This window comes from Carettochelys insculpta, chromosome 9 (genome assembly GCF_033958435.1).
Source record: "Carettochelys insculpta isolate YL-2023 chromosome 9, ASM3395843v1, whole genome shotgun sequence".
NCBI lineage: Eukaryota > Metazoa > Chordata > Testudines > Carettochelyidae > Carettochelys > Carettochelys insculpta.
The window spans coordinates 18,400,412-18,419,395 of record NC_134145.1 but is presented as its reverse complement, the minus strand read 5'-3'; the positions used below and the strand labels follow the sequence as shown (position 1 = coordinate 18,419,395).

The window sequence follows — 18,984 nt, the reverse complement described above, 5'->3', positions numbered from 1 at the left end:
TGTACATGGATAAGAATAAAAACAACAAAAGAGGGACTAAACATGCACACCATGACCCCTTGCCACTCAGCAACCTTCAAGGCTGAATGCTGGGGTTGTAGATTAAGCAGCTAACAGAAAGCATGGACAAATAAATGCATTACACAATGGTTCCTGAATGCACCTTACATGTATTTCTGACAGAAGCCACTTCCAGAAATGAAGGCTTGCCACTGGGAACACGCTGCTGTCTGTTCCTAGCTGCATGCTAGCACTCTGTGTTTTACCCTGAAACACAACCAGGGAAAATATTTCAGATAAAAAAATTAGTAATTTGCTCTTCCATAAGTGGTGTAAGTATTATGAATGTTTTCCTTTAGGCCATCTGCACTCACACAGATTTCCTATCAAAGCTACTCAGAAGTTACAGGGAATACACTGGAGGAGTGAGACACTGACTTCAAGTTCATAAATATGACCTTACAGGATTAACCCATTTGTACGTACAATCTGTTAATAACGTTGTTTGTTTCATTAGAGCTTTGCTTACATGAACTCTTTCTGATTGTGAACGGGAGCCTCATCCTCTTCTGGTGTAAATCAGAATGGACTTCAATAGAGCCATACCAATTGCAGCAGGTATAAATCTGGCTAACTGTATTTTTCCCTTTTTTTCCATTTATACACTACTGTACATATAAAGAAAGCTATTTTGCTATAACTCAAATTAAAGGATGGGGAAAAGGTAGTATACTCCATTAATTCACAAGTTGGCCCACATGGGGAAATTAGTGAGACAACAACTAATATTTGAGTTGGATGGGCCATGGCTACTCAGCACTACCCTCCTGCATGGACACTATTATTCTGCACCAAGCACCTTTTTGTGACTCCTTTTAATCCACTTTAATAAGGACTGACATGAGAGATCTGTAGGGGTGCTACAGGGTTGGACAATTACTTTTGAGTAACCACAGGGCTGTACTTGATGTATAGGACAAACTATTAGCAAAACCTTCTGTAATTTTTGTTTATTTCAGCAAACCGAAGGCAGAGCTGCTGAAACCTATGTTCATTTTTATGTTTACAATGTCTTACTTCTTAGTGGCACGCACCTTCTATTTTGTTAATGACAGTGGTAAGATGAGGTATTTTCCCTTCCCTTGGCAAATTCAAAAAGAGCAGGTACCTCTAGCTCATTTCCCAAGAGCCAGGTATTACCTTTGGTTCTCACTTGGAAGTCCCAGTAAGCTGGGCATAAAGATCAAAGATATTCTGTGCTCCAAAAGGAGAAATAAGATTATAGCATGAACATTTCAAGAACACGAACGACATTTAATATCTTTCAGGAATTAGCTGCTCAAACAACACACACACCTCCTCTCTGTTCCTCCTCAAAACAGCAATAAACAGCAAAGGAAACATTTTCAATACAGCAGGGTCTCAACATTTGCGAGGGTGCCATGTTGAGAACCCTCACAAATGTTGACTTTTGCCAAGACAGTATTGTACAGCACTGTATGGCAGTCACTCCTACCTGGAGCATGGGGAAAGTGGGGGCTGCTGGCACTCCCTGCCCGGGGCCCCACGGAAGCGGCAGCTGCTGGTGCTCTCCACTCCGGATCCCCAGGAAAGCAGCCACCAAAGGCCACTCATGAATACTTGAATTCACAAACCTTAGGTTCGCAAATGTTGAGACCCTACTGTACCTTCTTTTTTCTATACACTGTTATTATTGACTAAGGTAACCTTTCATTGTGCTTGAACCTTCCCAGGAGTTTTAACGTTCAAAGTACTTGCAAACAAAGCTTCTTAAAATAGATTTTTAAAACAAATACTGTAAATTGCATGCAAATTTAAGACTGTCAGAACCAGAAACACAATCATCAAAATTAGAGAGGAGTCCTGACAGTCCAGAATTTTATATTATTTTCCTTTGAGATGCCCATTCACCCACAGAATTAGAGGCAAGTGAAAGAGATAATCTTGAGTTCAACCATAAGTAATTCACAGAACTATACTTTTACGTACAGTTTATTTCACTAGAGAGTGTATTTTTATACATAGTATAAAGGGCTATTCTGTTATCACACATATAGTTTCTTTACTGTACTGTTTATGAACCAATTTTTTTTTTTTTTTTTTTTTACATAATATGGTATTAAGTACCCTATTCATTAAAACAATATTCAGAAATCTTTTTTTTAACTACATAATGGATGTTTATCATAAGCACAGTGCAAAAATGTTTTTATAACATTTTAATCACACAATATGAATCTAAAATACAACACTGATTTAAAACTAAATTTAAAATGATGATGCCTCATGTTGTATTAGAGACTTGATTAATCCCTGTATGAATCACCACGCAGTATTAAATTCCAGATAAACAGCAGCAGCTTATAATTACGATTTCAACAGAAACCTTGTTACAACCTGAACATTATTATGTATTTTACCACATTCTGGTTTTGCCAACGGGTCTAACAAAATACAGAAATGGGATGTATTTCATTTTGGAATTCTCTGATCATTAATGCAGTTCAACTACTGTATTATTACAGTGAAGGGAACATCCTCCAAGACCGTAAGGGCCGGCAAGGGTGGTTCAAGGTGTGAAGACTGGGAAAATACTTAGTGCTTTAGCAGGGAAGCAGAGAATTCTTGCCTTTTGCAAATTAAAAAAAAACCAACCTGCTAAAAATCAGGTTTAAAGTTTATGCAAAACAACTGTGGCTAAAATCACATGTAAACAAAGCAGAGAATGATTCTTCATTTTCCCTTTCTGCAAAGTGGGGCTGTGGATGAATATCAGCTAATAAAAAACAGACGCCTTCCTTGGAAGAATGACTTCACCATCACACAGAATGTATGCCATCCTTGCCCATAGTTGCTAATGTGTATTTCCCCTTTCCCCGCAAGTTCATGAATGTTTCAAGTTCAATAAATAGTAGAAAAATAATCCTTTACTTAAAAATCTTGAGATGCATTGTCCCAGGTCCCATACAGCAATTATAAGAGCAATGAACTTTCTAAAAAAAAGAAAACAAACAAACAGAAGCCTCAAAAGATCCATTTCTGTATCCAACACCATTTTTTGTCTCTGGCTGTACAGATTTATACTCTTTCAGCTAAGGGAAGCAAAACATCTTCATCTTCTTTGAGCTCTCCCTTCTCTTGGCTCAGTTTAGAGGGCTCCCAAAGCTTCAGTTACTGTATAAACTTTCATCCCTGCGTTTGGAGGTTTAACATGCCTCCCGCTCCATTTTATTAAAATGTTATGGCAGCTCCATTCATCAAGCTCATTTTCCGCCATTCCAGAGCCAACATTACATTTAAGGTCGTGTGTGGAACAGTTTCTTTAGGAAGGTCATTAAACCACCCTGGTCAACACACAGACACAAAGCTCCTCATTGCTGTATGGATTGTTGTTAAACTGCATTTTGTTTATCATCTCCCTACCTCCCCTCAAAGAATACAGTGTATTAGCATTCTGCATCCACAGTGTGCACTGTGACGGCTGCCTGCAAGTGGTGGCTGTGATGAAGAGTCGGGTGGTGCAACCTATAGTGGTGAAACTTATGACTCAAGAGTGCAGCTGTTTGAGGTGGTGTATCCAGGTCTAAATCTTCATCATGGTTTCCAACGTCAACACCAGCAGACAGTGGATCATTATTGCATGGAGGATTTTCACTGTCTTCCTGAGGACTCATAGTGCTATAACCTAAAACGCAAAACAACACTAGTAAAAACAGATATTCTAGGCCAGTGTTTCTTAAACTAGGTTCCACATAACACTAGTGTTCCATGAACAACTGGCAAGTGTGCCATGAGCATATGGAAAAATGATTCAAAGTATATACTTTTTGTTATTAAAATCAGACACAATGTTACTTCTTCACTGATATAATACCTGATTAAATTAATTCATTTTGTTTTTGCTGTATACGTTGCTGTTTTTTTTTTTTTTTTTTTTAAAAGAACATTTTCATAGGTGTTCCGCATAAAAAAAATTATTTGGTGTTCCGTGGTCTCAAAAAGTTTAAGAAACACTGTTCTACGGCACAAGGCCCAAGATTTCAAGATGCTGAACGTCCCAATACCCATTGCCATTAATGAAGCAACTCATAATTTACAGAACAGGGCCCCACAAATGAACAGTTTTAAAATAGAGACACACAAGAAACAATCTGGTATAATTTTTAAAAAGTTCCTTCCTTTTTCTTCTTTCTTGCTTTTAATAGCCTTGTGGAAGCCTCATGTTGAAACATCTGGTCCCCTCCCAAACATACCAACCTATCTACTTGCGTTTATTTAACAATATGCAATAAGAAGGTATGGTTTCGGAGGCAAATGTCTTACAAATTATTTGGACTTCGCAAATAGACAATGAACAAAAACAAAACCGAATTTTGAGCCATCAACTATTTTAAGTGTAAGTACTTCACATCTTTTTGATTTTTTAAAATTATATATATGTAAAGTGGAAAAGATCCTCGCCAATGAATGTGGTCCATTTTCGAAGTTCTCAGATTTTTCTTCAAATACTGCAGAACTTTCCTTAAAGTTTCAGAAATGACGAAATATTAATGTTTGATTGAATCTACTGCCAGCATCCATCAGAAACTACCTATGAGCTGCCCTGCTCAGATCTGTGACAGCTAAGCCAAACTGCTTGTTGATAGCGGAGTAGAAATGTTTTGTAACTGAACAAATGCATATATACACATACCTTACGGTAAAGAGTTGGAGCTAGTGAATCTGTAAGAAAGTACTTAATTGATCCAAATCTTTTAGGCATTTTTCTGGGTAAAATCTCAAAACTAAATGACTACAGCAAGGAGACAGAAGGGGATTTGCTGTACATGAGTATCACAATGTACCCAGCCTACCAACTGCCTGAAATCTTGTCTGAGCTCAGACAAATGTCACAACATAGATACTGCAAAACCCTCAAAGCAGCCTCAATGCCTGTGTTCAAGGTACCACAGCCCTAGCAACTGATCAGATTGGATAGCTTAGAAAAATATTAATTTGGTCTAACAAGAAAGCAAGTTAATCAAAATACATCTTATAACACTTTAAAATAAACAACAAACAACACAAAAACCGAATTTTCATACATAATGCATCTAGCTAAAACCAAAATAACCAAAAGTGAATTTTGGTTTGGTCATGATATTTCCTGAACTTCATGTGTTGTAACTATGAGAACACTACTACAGCCAATTTCTTCCTCTGCTAAATGTGGGTTTTAGTTTTGTTATTTTTCAACTGTTCTAGGGTTTTGAAACCAAAGGAAATTAGTTGCAAAATTGGTTACAGGACCTTTAAATTATACAACTTAGTGCTACTGATTTCACCATGTATTTGGTGTGCATTCTAGTAACATCTGACTAGCTATTTTCTGGGCTTTCATTTTTTCTATGTAAAAATCTCTCATTTCTTTCAGAGGGGAGGTACTGAATTGTGTGAGGCATCTGAGCGTTAACCTGCAAATCTTTCACATATATTAAGACGTACAACTGTCTGTCCACTATGCTGCTGCTTCTTAGGCATTGATAATAAAGCTTCAAACACACATACTACTTAGACCTTTATCATATCTTAATGGACTTTACAAATATTAAAAACCTTAAGACTCAGAATTCATGTGAGATAGAGTAGAAGCATTTTACAACCAAGGACGCTACAGCGTGGTCTACACCTAATAATTAGGTCAACATAGTTATATGGCTCAGAGCTAAGAAGAAAATGGTACTCAATGTGATTTAGTTGGGTGTACATAAACTTCACTGTAGATACCACGAAATCAACAGAAGAGTTGTTCTGCTGACATAGCTGCCATGTCTTGGAGAGATGGATTAACTGGCAGAAAAATTCCCTTTACTGACGCAGGGAGTATCTAGGTGAGGGTGCTACCAATGCACAGCTGCACTGCTGTAGCTGAACTATTGTAGGGCAGACAGACGTATCCTGAGGCTCAGAAAAGTTAACTCACTTGTGTAAGATCAGCTGGGATGTCAGGTGCAGACCCAGGGTTAGAAATGTAGGGCTATGTGGACACGGAAGATAGCTCTGGGGTTGGAAGCAGAGCAGGAACAAGCACCAGATCTCTGAGATCAGTCACTGGGACCTCAAAGAGTCACACATGATGGCAGCTGTTGCACTCCTTGATGAATCAGGTTGATGTTCTGGGAGGGTGGTTCCCAGCCTGGGTATGACGGGGGTCTTGTGGCCACCTCCCTGAGCTATTTAGGAGGCAAAAAGCTCACCCTTCTTGGGTGTGGCTGGGGACAGACCGACAGATATTGCACTGAGCTGCGATGTGAGGTTTTCCCAGGCACTAGAGGCTGCGCTGATGATCATCACTGACCGAGCAAGATCACAGGCAGCCGGTGCAGAGTTTGAGGCTCAGACTTTTGGGTATGGAGCAAGAGGGCCCCATAACCTATAATTTAAACTATGAAAACTGTTAAACTACATCAATCTACAAATTACTTGAGAATTAACAGAACTGTGTACAACTATTTATTCCGAATGATGCCTGAGAGGAGGACACTGAAGGTGCTAACCCAGAAGGAACTGAAGAGGTGGTTTGTCTGCCCTGCCCTTTACCACCTCAGTAGGAAGCACAGATTGAGACAGGGTACATGGATGGTCCAACAGATACTGCTTTCAAAGCCCTCTGATGCCAGTACACAGGATGCTGGAGTACCCCACCATTGGAAACACAATAAACACCATTCCTCAAAGAAGAAATAAAGTAGTACATAGCTTTAAAGAGCTGAGCAGGGTTACCTCTGTTGGCACCTCAGTACTACCCCAGTCACAGAAGACTGTGAGGACTTTCTAGGAGTAGAAGATATCAAACTAATAATACAAAACCAGACATAGTAACCTAACGAAGCCACCATTGAAAGCCACCATTAGTGTGTTTTTAGCTACTGCCAACACCCCAGCATAGACCTTTGGCTTAACTTACACTGAGTCTTCCTGATGGGTCAGTGACTTCATACTGACCTAATTGCTCTAAACGCTGACAAAGAGTTGGGCAGCTGTTTTTCAGACTGGAAAAAAACAGGACGACGGTGATAACCCCAGAAAAGGCTTGACAATGGAAATGCCATGAGACACTAAATGACTCTAGCACAAACACCATTATTAAAAATACAATAAACGTTGGTCCTATTTTTTAAAAGCTAACGTGCACACAAAATGTCCTCCACTGCAGCAGTATGTGCCGACTGCCCAGCAAAAAGGCTAAAGGAGTATTGGACACCATTGTCTAATCCAGGCTTTGCTGAACCCTGCTACAGAAGGCATAGCACAAATATTACCAGAGTGGAGAGGCAGTTGTCTACAAAGATGTGAAGGCCATTTTTGAAAAGTGCTCCCAGCTCCATGGCAAAGGGCATGGAATTAGTTCTCTGTTCTCAGATGACAATAAGCTTTACTTCTTGGAATGGTTTTTGAGATTCTGACTTAACAGTCAGGGTTGGGTAATGGGGAAACGGGGTGGTAAATTTGGTCACTTTTCTATCTGTATGAATACCAGACAGTCAGACATCCAACAAACCTAACCCTATGTCACAGTAAGATGCAGAGGATGGGGCAGTGAGCAAGAGAGCTCACGTGGTAACACTGCTCTCACAAAAACAGCTTCATTGCTGGACAGTGTCATGAACGGCGAGGTGTCAAAACTGTTTAACTAAGAAGCAGTAAGGAGCAAAGCTGGTTTTTGTCTGGCCTTATCCTACGTTGCCAAGTATCAGAAACGAGCTGAGCCTACAGAGTCATTGGGAGTCTAAAGGTCTTACCGTGATCGCTCTCTGTTCCCGATCGCCCCCAGTAGCGCCGTCTACGTTCCGGGCTGTGTGCATGCCGCTCAATTACGGCTGCTATGAAGCGCGTGTTGCTGACTACGAAAGAAAGGAAAGCCGGGCCTGTGTGTTTTTATTAAGTTAGACTAGTGGAGCAAGTCAACAACAAGGAATCAGACATGTTTTATAAGCTACTTCTTTCAGCTGCTGCTGTAACGTTCTCAGAAGGATTGCAAGCTTTCACATCAAAGAAACGATGGGACTAAGGTTTGCTTGGACATGTGTGTCCTCGGCTAGTGCTGAGAGCAGGATGAACCTAGCTTTGATTTACCTGTCTGTCTGCTTTGATTAATGAACATTCTGAGGGTTCCCTGTAGCAAAGCCAGAACAGAGAGCTAGGCAGTATCCAAAGCCTGTTCACCATTTAAGCAGAAAAGCACCACAGACTCACAGGAGCTGCATTTGTTTCAATGGATACAAGCTGCAGAACTCAGGCCCCGCTCTGGGTTTTGAACCCTAGATGTTGGCATGTCCACATCTGGCCTTTTGATTCAGCTCATTTTCAACACAGGGCCATACAGGAAATTCTGATCTCTCCCAAAGTCAAAAGGACACCAGAATCTTTATACAGAGTCAGTCATAACTGAACGGTGAGGAACTAGCAATGCAAAAACAAGTGCAAACAGGGCTTACTGGTTTTTTTATTAAACACATTGCTTGAACTGAAACTAAGAACTAAAGGGCCTGACTGTGCCTCCCTCGTCCAAGGCTGCTGATGGGCAGGAGCTTCCACTCCCCATGCAGTTGTAACTGGAGTCCCTTAGCTCTCCAGGGACCATTCTCAGAGCTGCCTGGCCCATGGAGGAGAAAGCTCTGTAATATACGGCAAAACAGGCAAGCTCCCACTGGACACCAGCAAGACTGATAAGCCATTGGTTTCATGTCTACTCTATACTATATGGCTCCAAACTAGGAGAAATTTTTTGGGTGGACTAACAGATGTGAGGGGTTACAAACTGAATACTTAGTTTGGGCCCGATTATTTTCCAGAGCAAAGACACACTGTTATACCAAGGGGGCTAAGAGAAAAAGTCCTTCCCACATTTTTAAGATTAAACAAATAGAAGCAAGAAGCTCCCAACCCTTAGCCCGATACTCTCATATTTTACAATGTCATAGTTCAGCACTTACTGATTCCTCTGTCTTCATGGCTGTCATCATCTCTTTCATCCCGATCATTCTCTAGGTTGGACATACGCACTGACATTTCTACATACCATCACAAAACAGCAAAATGAAACTGTTAATAAGTTGATCCAAAATTTTTCTCCTAATGACTGTCAGCCTGGTACAGTGCTGACATGCTATGCTTTGGGGGATGGACTACAGAAACCCAGTTTTAGGGCAGGTTAGGGATTAGAGGAGGGTATGCCAAGTATCCCCCAGAAGGAAAGTGGGCTGTATAAGACAGAAGTGACACAGAAATTTTAGTGTACAGGCTCAGACTGATGCAGTGTGCCGCAATTGATAAGGAGACCTGGGTTTTAGTCTCAGTTCTGAGATGTGAGCAAATCACTTCTCCCTATACCTCTGTTTCTACTCTTTGTCTTGTTGACTACTTAGAGGATGTTTACACCACAGGGCAATGCTGACAATGTATACAACTCCAGCTACGTGAATAACATAGCTGGAGTTGGTGTACTTTAGGTCAAGTTGGGGTGGGGTGTCCACTGCAGAGGGTCCATGGAAGAAATGTTCCAGTGGACTTCCCTTGCACATCTCATTCTGGTGGAATAACAGAGTCAAGGAGAGAGTGATCAGCAGTCAATTTAAGCAGGTCTTTACTAGACCCTCTAAATTGATCCCCGGGGCAATCAATCATCAGTGCTAATCTCCAGGTAAGTGTAGACCTGCCCTCTGATTACAAACCTGAGTGCCCTGCCTCTCACTATATAGTGGTAGTGTCTAGTCCAAACAAGTTCCAGCTGGTGCTTTTAAGCATTAGTATATTGCAAATAATAATAATTTTTCCTTTTCTCTCTTCCTTTTGTAAACAAAAGATGCCACACTGATGAATATCTCACACAGTGCAAGTGAGGATCCAGGAAGAAGAGAGACAGACAAAAAGTTGCTCAGGAGGAAGCATTTTAGATACTGTAATTCTAATAAACTGCTGGCAACAGCACCTGCTACTTGCTAGAAGACAGACAGAAGTTACAGGATGGTAGAAAACTGGGTTTACTGCTTTTGCTCTAGGAAAGTCATATCCACAGAATGCCAAGATGTGCTTTGAAATCTTCTATCCAGATCTTCCCAAGTAGACAGCTAGCAGGGCCCTATACCCAGCTGAGGGCAGTGGTACACCAGTACATGGGACAGTACGTATGTCAGTTATGTAAGGAGGGGAGTGGGAGATAAAACAGGGATCAGATGAGAAGCAAGAATAAAGAATTCCCAAGGGCTAAACCAAAAAACTCTCTCTCAAACCAGGCAGAAGAATGCTAGAAACAGCTGGATCTTTATCCTCACTGGCAATATCTCCTTCACAAATTTTCAGCTCACCCTGTGCAGCAAGCGGTGACATGTGCTGGTGACTCCTCCGATGGATCTGGTGACGATACGCATATACGGCCAGAACGAGCACCATGATGCATCCCATAATACCTCCAGCTACAGGACCAACTGGAGCACTTTTTATCATGCTCAGAGTAACCACGTCATCGCCTTTAAAAAAAACCCAAAAAACAATAAAAAGCCCCCAGAACATAAATATCTTGCAAAAAAAGTTTAAACTGGCATTTCTATGAAATTAAAATAAAACTCAGCCTGTGACTTCTGTGCACCTACACTGATGGTCTGTACAACAAATACCAGCAGTTTAACAGTTAAATATATACCCATGAAAAGACCAGAATTACCTATCGCACCCATGTCATCCACGTAAGGGCTTTTAGCTCCCACAATGCCACCAAAACATTCCTTCTGAGGTGCGCAGTAGGGCTTATCCAGATGGGTCTTTCCATCGCTATCCACCATACACCATTCGCAGTCCAACACGCCAAAGCAATCCCTACAAATGAAGAAAAAGGGTTGGTAGTGTAGATGATTTGGGTTCCAAGTTGTCCTACCTGGGATCTGTCTCCCTCCTTGAATACCCCAGCGAAGACAATGCTTTGGCTTGGGAGGGATACTGAGAAGGTGTGGTTGGAGCAAGATGCACTCTGGCTTTGTCTAGCTCATGGACAGTTTATTGGAGACTCTGCCGACTGGCACAAATTAGAGCAGTTCCCAGGCTGCTCTAACCAATGTTAGAGGCATAAAAAGGTGTACAGGATCAGAGCTGTAATCGACTCTTTGCCACTCCGCCTACCCTGCCACACACTACAAAACTGAGAATTTGGCCCTGATCTTTGCCAGCCATGACTTGGGCCACAATGCCAGCCACCCTCGTAGCACTATCTATGGTTTGCTTACACACATTCTTGGTTAAGCTGTGCCTTCCCCCAGTGTTCCTACAGCCACTCTTTTGAAGATCATCTGCTTCTCAAAACGTATAGCCAAATATAGCAGCACTGTCTCCTCTAGCTGAAAGGTGGCATTCATTGTTCCTTCTATGGCTCATCTCTCCTCTCACCTACACTTCACTGACTTCAACATAGTCCAGATGTCACTGAGGAAAGCTAGGGCTCTCTCTCTGTTATAGGTCTCAAGTTTACTATATGGCAGCATCACAGGATCATGACCATGGTATCAGGCTGCTATTTTACAGCCCTTTGTTTATTTAACATCAAGGGAAGAGGTCTATATTAGAATAAACAAGAGCTTCTAATACTTTCAAACCCTGTACATATTTCCAGTGAGGGAAAATATTGTTCTTTACCCACTCTCCAGCCTCTGATTACACCGTGTGTTAATACATTGTGGAAGAGCATCCTGTAGGCTAGGATCAATTGCTGTGAATGTCATTGGTTCCTGGTGGACTTCGCAGCTAGGATTTCTACATTGGGGAAAACAATTGAGATCATGTCACCAAAAAGAACTGCAGTATACCCAATCAAAAAATTTAATTGTGCTAAATATAGTCCCAATGTTTAATCACTCTAGTCTACCAGGCACTGGACGTATAGTAGCATAAGGAAGCAGCCCATGTGCAAAGGTTAGAACATTTCACACACATAATAACAATGTTACTCAAGTTTCAGAGCTATTTGTTCTCACCTGTTTTCTGCATTGGTAAGACTGCCAGTACATTCATTGACCTCTAGAGGGCATTCACAAGGGCATTCACATTCATTTTGTTCCATTCTTTAGAGAAAAGAAAAAATTGCCACTTGCATCAATATAAACTGAAGCCCAAATCCCAGTCCCAGTACACAGCCAGCGTTTCCCATGCCATGAATTGAAAGACACTAGATTTGTAAGGCTAGACAGGCTCTTCATTACAAGAACTATTTATTTACCAAGACATTGAAACTTTAGGTAACATACTGGCCCTGTGCACACTGATTGACATACTAATGCCCTCTCCACACTCTACCCTCCAGCAACCTGAGCTCCTCCCTCCAAGTGCCATGAAGGTTGCTACAGTGAATCATTTAGGGAACCCAGCTGGGAGAAAGAAACTCTCCCAACCCTAAGTGGAACAACTCCCCCGCCTCCATTCTGAGTTGTGGCTGGGACTATCCCTGTGGAGCCACTGGCTCTCTCCTTGCCAGGTTTCCCCAGCTGGTGAATGCGAAAAAGCAGAGAAACCTCTTCTTCCTCCCTCCACCCCATAGCTCTTCAGGGGAGCTTCTTCCCACCTGTGCAGCTGAATCACATTGTTGTAAGTGGAGTCAAGACCTACTGTAGCTCTGCATGTGGAGGCAGTAAACTTGGATTCTGTGTGAAAGCCCATCCAATTTCACACTCAAAGACAAGGGGTCCTAGGCTGTAAAGAAGATGCTTGCAAACACTCAAACCCGAGAGTAACTTAGTCCCAGATGCACACTCCTAGTCAGCTGAACTATTCACAAACAAAGTGACTCTCACACCTGAGCCTTATGCAAAAGGAATTACTGGCAAAAGCCAAGGAATAGAAGGGCTTCTATACCAAAAAGTACACCAAAATATTTTAAGCTACTCTGTGCCATGAAAGAGAGGCTGATAAATGTTCAAACCCTTATATAAGGAAGTAACCCCATCCAGTAGAAATGAAATACATTTTATTTATGCAAGTAACATATTTGTTTTGTCCTGAAATAGGAATTACACAGTACATATTAGCTTAGTCTACAAAATGATCGATGCTCTTGGCTTTCATTTGTAACAAAATAAAAGACCAAGAGCATCGATCAATACTGCACTTGCCAAATCATTTCAAATCACTCTCACCTGTGACAGTTCAGACACAGCCTGTCTACCATACTGCAGGCACAGAATGCAAGAGAGTCACAGGTTTCATTGACTATTCCAACAAAGGCATTGGTTCCAGGGATTCTTGTGAGTTTGTATTTGGAACAGTGGCTGCCATGCACCAGGTTTGTCAGGTCACCCTAGGAAAAGGCAAGGCATACCAGAGTTAGCAGGAAGCATATTACCTAGTGAGTTAAAATCTTTCCCCCTTCAGCAAGCACATTTATAGGACCATCAACTGAAGCAGAAACTATGAGGGAACATCTACATAGCATGCTTCCTCAGATATCAGGAGTGCGAATTAACTCATCAGCCTGCTTAGGAGATGAGCAAAACCGAGCCAGTTCTGGGTGATAAAGCGCTGTCCTAAAGATTAACAAAATTTAACGTGCCATAATGGGCTCTATTCTAGTATCCTGCATGACAACGGACAGTATTTCATCCAAATAAACCTCTCCTCCCCTCCTTTCCCCATCATACCACTCAGGGACATGCACAAGGAGTCGGGGAGGCAGATGCGAGGCTCTTCCCAATTACTGATGGGGGTCACAGAGTTCCACCAGCCCCATGAGCTGTGATAGGAGTCAATAGCCCCTTGCATCCCAGGGGGTGTGGAGGAGGCACAGAATGTGCCCCTCCCAAAGCAGAGAAATTTAAATTCCTGCACATGTAGCTGATGCCAATTATTTGTTACCTTGACACACAGACTCAGGTCTGGCTGGCAGGCACCATCACAAGTTGCTGACAACTTGCTGGCACGTGCACTATAAAAATGCACTTCAGCTGTGAACCGTTTGAAAAGCCAAAGCATTCCTGGTTCTGACATACACAATGCAATCAAAATTTGCTTTTTTATCCTCTGCATTCTCCTTTGCAACAAATCTCCAGTCCCCACCAGCCCCAACCCATTTTGCATTTCAGTTGTAGGGAAAAATGCTAAAATCCACACTATTCTAACAGAGATCCATTTAACTTGCCTGAGCATTCAGAAATGTTCTTGACACATCTACTAATAATCACAGAAAAAGATGTTTAAACCACAGCTCCCTCATACAAAGTCTAGAGTTTTTTGTAATACTCCACAGTGATCTTGTAATGACAGATTTGTGACACAGCAGTTGGTATACACTACACAGCAACAGATGGCTGTCACGAATGTTATATAGACAAGGCAGTGAGGCACTATCTTTTATTGGACCAGCTTCTGTGGGTGAAAGAGAAACACTTTTGAGCTCCATAGTGCCAGATGTCTCTCTTTCACCCATAGAAGTTGGTCCAGTAAAAGATTTCACTTCACCAACCCTGTCTCTCTAACATCCAGGCACCAACACAGGTCCAAAAACACTGTCAACAAGAATAATAGATTATGGCCTCTTTGCAAGATAAAGGACATGGGGAAGCTCTCTGTGAGACAGCACATTGCCAGTCTGTACCTGAGACTTCAATTTGACAATTTTTCTGTTTTGTTACCTAATTATCTCTATCTAATACCATAAAAGGCTGCAAATGAGAGAGGTAGGAGTAGCGCGGAAGATCCCATTTGTGGACACGAGGGTGCGACGACAGACAGGCTTGGTGACTGGCTGTAAGGAGCTGGGACCCATGATGGATGACTCCAAACTGACGTTTTAAGAAAAACCCATAAAAAACAGGGATGATAACTTTTCAGCTCTCAGAGGTCTGAGCTAGATTATGTAAGTTCTGGCAAACATTCACAGCCTCTGGCATCTCAATGGGCTACTCATGCGAGCATGGTCTGTACAATCTCACCCACTGATTTTCTGTTTCTTTGGGGCCAACATGTGCTGCTCTTCACAGGGAGTTGGTGGTGGGTCTCCGTGTGCTGTTGCTATGATCAACACTGATTGACCTTCGTAACCGTCAAAGTAAAATCCAACTGAACCAAAATAAATTCAAAAAGAAAACAAAACACCACTTACCACTAGGCTAGTGTTAAATTTATAGAATCTCTGGACTGTCCTGTCACTGAAACTGTTGCAGAGGTTTTTCTTCACAAAGTTTGGGTGGTTTAGAATGTCATTTGCTACCAAGGGCTCCTGAGATGACAAAAGAATTTTAACTTTAAAATGCACAAAAAGTGACTTACATCATTTTTTAAAAAAGGGAAAAAGAGATTAGGATTTAGCCAAACCTTGTGTGTAATATGCTGCTGTTCTACTGGAGCATGACCTTTAGGATCAATGAGAGTTGGGTGTGCCACGAGATACCCTCTATCCTCCATTATAAAGCACCTGCGCAAGATCAACAAAATGCATTATCCATTTTCTTTACACTTTAAAGAAATTGTTTGGTTAAACAAGGTTGTAAGACAAAGTTTTAAACAAAATCTGTGGCCAATAAAAACCTGGTCCATTAAAAATTCAGTGGAAGTAGTTTTAAAAAATGAACATATCAATATTTCCCTGAAGACCAGAAACCAAGAAGTGTTGCAGCACTTGAGAATTTGAAGGTGGAATTGACTGGACACAGAAACGAGACCACGTGTTTTATTTCCATTGCCTAATTTGAGAGGCACGCAAAAGTAAATGAAAGGCACAAATAGTAAAAAGCACAACAGATTTTAGAAGTTCTAACTGCTTACCACAGAATATTAATAGTAACACATGTAACTCTCTCTCTCTCTCTCTCTCTAATATTCTACCAAACTTTGTCTCTTTAACAAACTCTCAAGCCTTTATAGTTTCATTTTATAATGGGGGAAGGGGTGTCACCTCCAGTTAATATTTGTGTTCTTATGAACATGTGAATCTCCATTTAATGCTTAACTCACATACCTTTTCCTAACTTATCCAGAGTGACTGTGGGGAAAGTATGTAACCTGAGGCCCTCCATCTATAAAATGGGCTTTAGCTGTGAGATCCTCTGCTAAAAGGGCCTATGGAAGGGCATATATTTCATTTGACTTCTCTCCCATGTCCCTGCCCTGCCACACTCTTTTCCTCAGCCTCCTTTGTCATCCCTTTTCTTACAGTTTCCCTCTCCCTCTGGCTTTGCAGAGACTAAGCCTCCTTCTCCTTGCGAGGCCCCTTCCGAGCCTTCATGGGCTGGCAGAGGACTCCCCCACACCCTGCTTTCTGTTACCATAGTCACAGAGAGCCGTCTACAGGGAAAGGCAAAGGAGCAGGCATCCCAGGGTGAGGACTTATTCTGTGCAAAGATCAAGGGAATGTGTGGCTGGCCACTTAATGCTCCTGAAGAACTTGGCAGGGGTACAGCTAAAGGCCCTCATCTTAACCTTCGCTTTGGCTGGGTCCTGCAGCTGTGCATGCATACCCTGCCTCCTGTTTGAGGCTATGGGAAACTCCAGCAGTAGCTACTTTAAAAGCGTACTATTCCCAGGACTGCATGTACAGTGTAAAGTCCTGACTTTGTCACCCAAATGTAAAAAACCCACACATTGTTAAGGTAACCTGCACACGAAAACAGATAGGGTTGTAGCCTTTCCCATCTAGCAAGGAGACATGAAAAGTTAAAAGAACTTTTTTTTCATACCTAACTTTTGTTTTGACATTAAAAATTCAGGTTCTGTCAGTTGTTTTTCTTGGAAGATGTTATACACCACTTGAAAACTAGTAGGCTTATGATCACAAATACCCCAAGATAATTCCTGATTGATCGGTGATGTGAAATTATTTTTATTCAGACTATTCTGGCCAACTGTTTCTGAGTTGGGCCTATTTTTGGTTTCTTTATTTCTGGCTTTAAAAATACCAATTTAAAATCAAATGCCTGCCAAACACTAGGAAGGTATGTGCTTTAAAAAAATGGAAACAAAACAGATTCAACATGCTAGCACTTCCTAGGCCTGACAGCATCCAAATCTGTGCACCCTGTAATGGAAAGTTCCAGCCAACTACTTAACCCCAGGTTTGACACTCATGATACTGTAACATTGAAAAAGAAGCATGCAGCCATCCTCTGCATTACTATTTGTTTTTAACAAAAACAGAAGTGGGTGGGGAAAAAAAGAAAGCCAAAATTCCTGACAGGCCCTTTTTACGCACCATAAAAGCATAAAAAATGTCATCAATGCAACTTTATATTAATTCAAGGTCTCCTTTAACCATTCCAAAAATACTTTATCAAGCTACTCTATCCACGATATAGAGGATTTACAGTGTGTGTCTTTAATGGAAGGGGGAAAGTGGAACATTCAGACACACACACAGGCTACGCCAAGTTAAAATGATGAACCAAAAATAAGACCATCACACTTTTAGCATTACTTACTTGATGTGACAAATTAAACAAAATAGTGCTTAATATTTATGCTTAAATAAATAAGGGGACTGTGTGGTTTCCATATGTAAACAAACTGTTTTTTCGCATTGTCAGTGTCACCAGTCAAATACAATAGGGTCGCAACATTTGCGAGGGTTGTGTGTTCAGAACCCTTGCGAATAGTGGGGCTCCGGACACCTGAGGAAACAGCAGCCACTGGTGCTTCCCGCCTGGAGTCCTGGGGAAGCAGCAGCTGGCAGTGTTCTGGGCCCTAGAGCCCTGAGGAAGCAGCGGCTTCCGGCACTCCCCAGCCAGAGCCCCAGGAAAGCGACGACTGCCAATGCTCTGGGCCCCACAGCTCCGAGGAAGCAGCATTTGCAAATAATTGAATAAAAGAATGTCACACTCACAAATGTTGCGACCTTACTGTACTCCAGGATAAGAATAAGTAACAGAATGAATGGAAGCTGTGTTCATCTTATAATTTAATGAAATGAATGGGCATTTGTATTAAGCCTAAAGCATATAAGTAAGAATGAATTACTTCTCCCTTATTGCACTTTACTGATTGCTCATACATGTTCAGTTTTGGAAATCGAATTCAGGTTGTCCTGAGGAGGATCACTGCAGGGGGCAATACAGAATGACAAACCAGAGCAAGGAAGAGAATGTTTGAAGATTTACCACATGAAAGGGAAGACAAAGGTTAACGCAATAACCTGAAGATGTACCTTATTTTGTTGCCTCCATCTTGGTTGCAAACTGGTAACAAGTCCATCAGAACCTTATAGAAGTACCGTAGAGTAAAGTCAATGCCCATCACAGCCACAGAATGTCCTGAAGACATTTGGGCACTAAAAAGAAAAAAAGAAGCAGGTAAAGAGGACTATATGAGTAACTGAAGACTCAAAATACAGTAGATTGCTGAATTCCATATAAAGGAAATACAGAAGGAGTCTAGCTCCCCTCAGCAGGTAAATGATACCCAGGCAGGCTCATAATGCACAGTCAGGGGTGGGAAAAGCACCTCAAAAGTTACTTGAATAAAAATACATCTGCCTGGGCGGTAGGGGTGGGGGAAAGTTAGAAGTCACCAGTAGCCCCCTGTGTACCACCCTCCAAAAAAACACTACTTAAGTAAATGCACACACATACATTGTACTCAAATACCCAGAAGTGAAAGCAGATGCACTTTTACTCAAGTAACTTTTTGGGTACTTTTCCCACCAGTGCTCACAGTTATGAAGTACAGCTCATTTGCTGAAACATTTTAATTAACATGTTTTGAAACCCACTGTGAATTGGAGAGTTGTATTTTAACACACTTGCTGGTTGAGGTGAACCCCAAAATGCCCCCACTTAGGTTTTACCTTTACCAGCTAACATATTCAACTGGCACATACCCTACAATGGAACTGGACCATTGCTGAGTGCTGAAGAAACCCACAGTTATCCCCTGCATTTCAGCTTTTTTATATGCAGCCCACCCAGTATGTGCTTAATGTTTCAGCTGGTATCCCTCGCCTAGCAGAAAGAATAGGAA

The 18,984-nt window shown here is 41.6% G+C and overlaps 1 protein-coding gene across 1 annotated transcript in view; it reads right to left on the bottom strand.

The window, feature by feature from the left end:
• Positions 1-1,162: 1,162 nt before the first annotated feature.
• CACHD1 (cache domain containing 1) overlaps positions 1,163-18,984 on the bottom strand; it is a 199,094-nt gene continuing 181,272 nt past the window's right edge. Inside the window, exons 17-27 of the mRNA XM_075002823.1 lie at positions 18,173-18,295; positions 15,352-15,451; positions 15,140-15,256; positions 13,179-13,339; positions 12,024-12,110; positions 11,686-11,802; positions 10,724-10,875; positions 10,368-10,529; positions 8,997-9,074; positions 7,803-7,904; positions 1,163-3,706 (exon numbers count right to left, since the gene is read on the bottom strand). Of these exons, the coding sequence (XP_074858924.1) occupies positions 3,468-3,706; positions 7,803-7,904; positions 8,997-9,074; positions 10,368-10,529; positions 10,724-10,875; positions 11,686-11,802; positions 12,024-12,110; positions 13,179-13,339; positions 15,140-15,256; positions 15,352-15,451; positions 18,173-18,295 (1,438 nt within the window). The 3' untranslated portion in view covers positions 1,163-3,467. The remainder of the gene's footprint in view (positions 3,707-7,802; positions 7,905-8,996; positions 9,075-10,367; positions 10,530-10,723; positions 10,876-11,685; positions 11,803-12,023; positions 12,111-13,178; positions 13,340-15,139; positions 15,257-15,351; positions 15,452-18,172; positions 18,296-18,984) is intronic.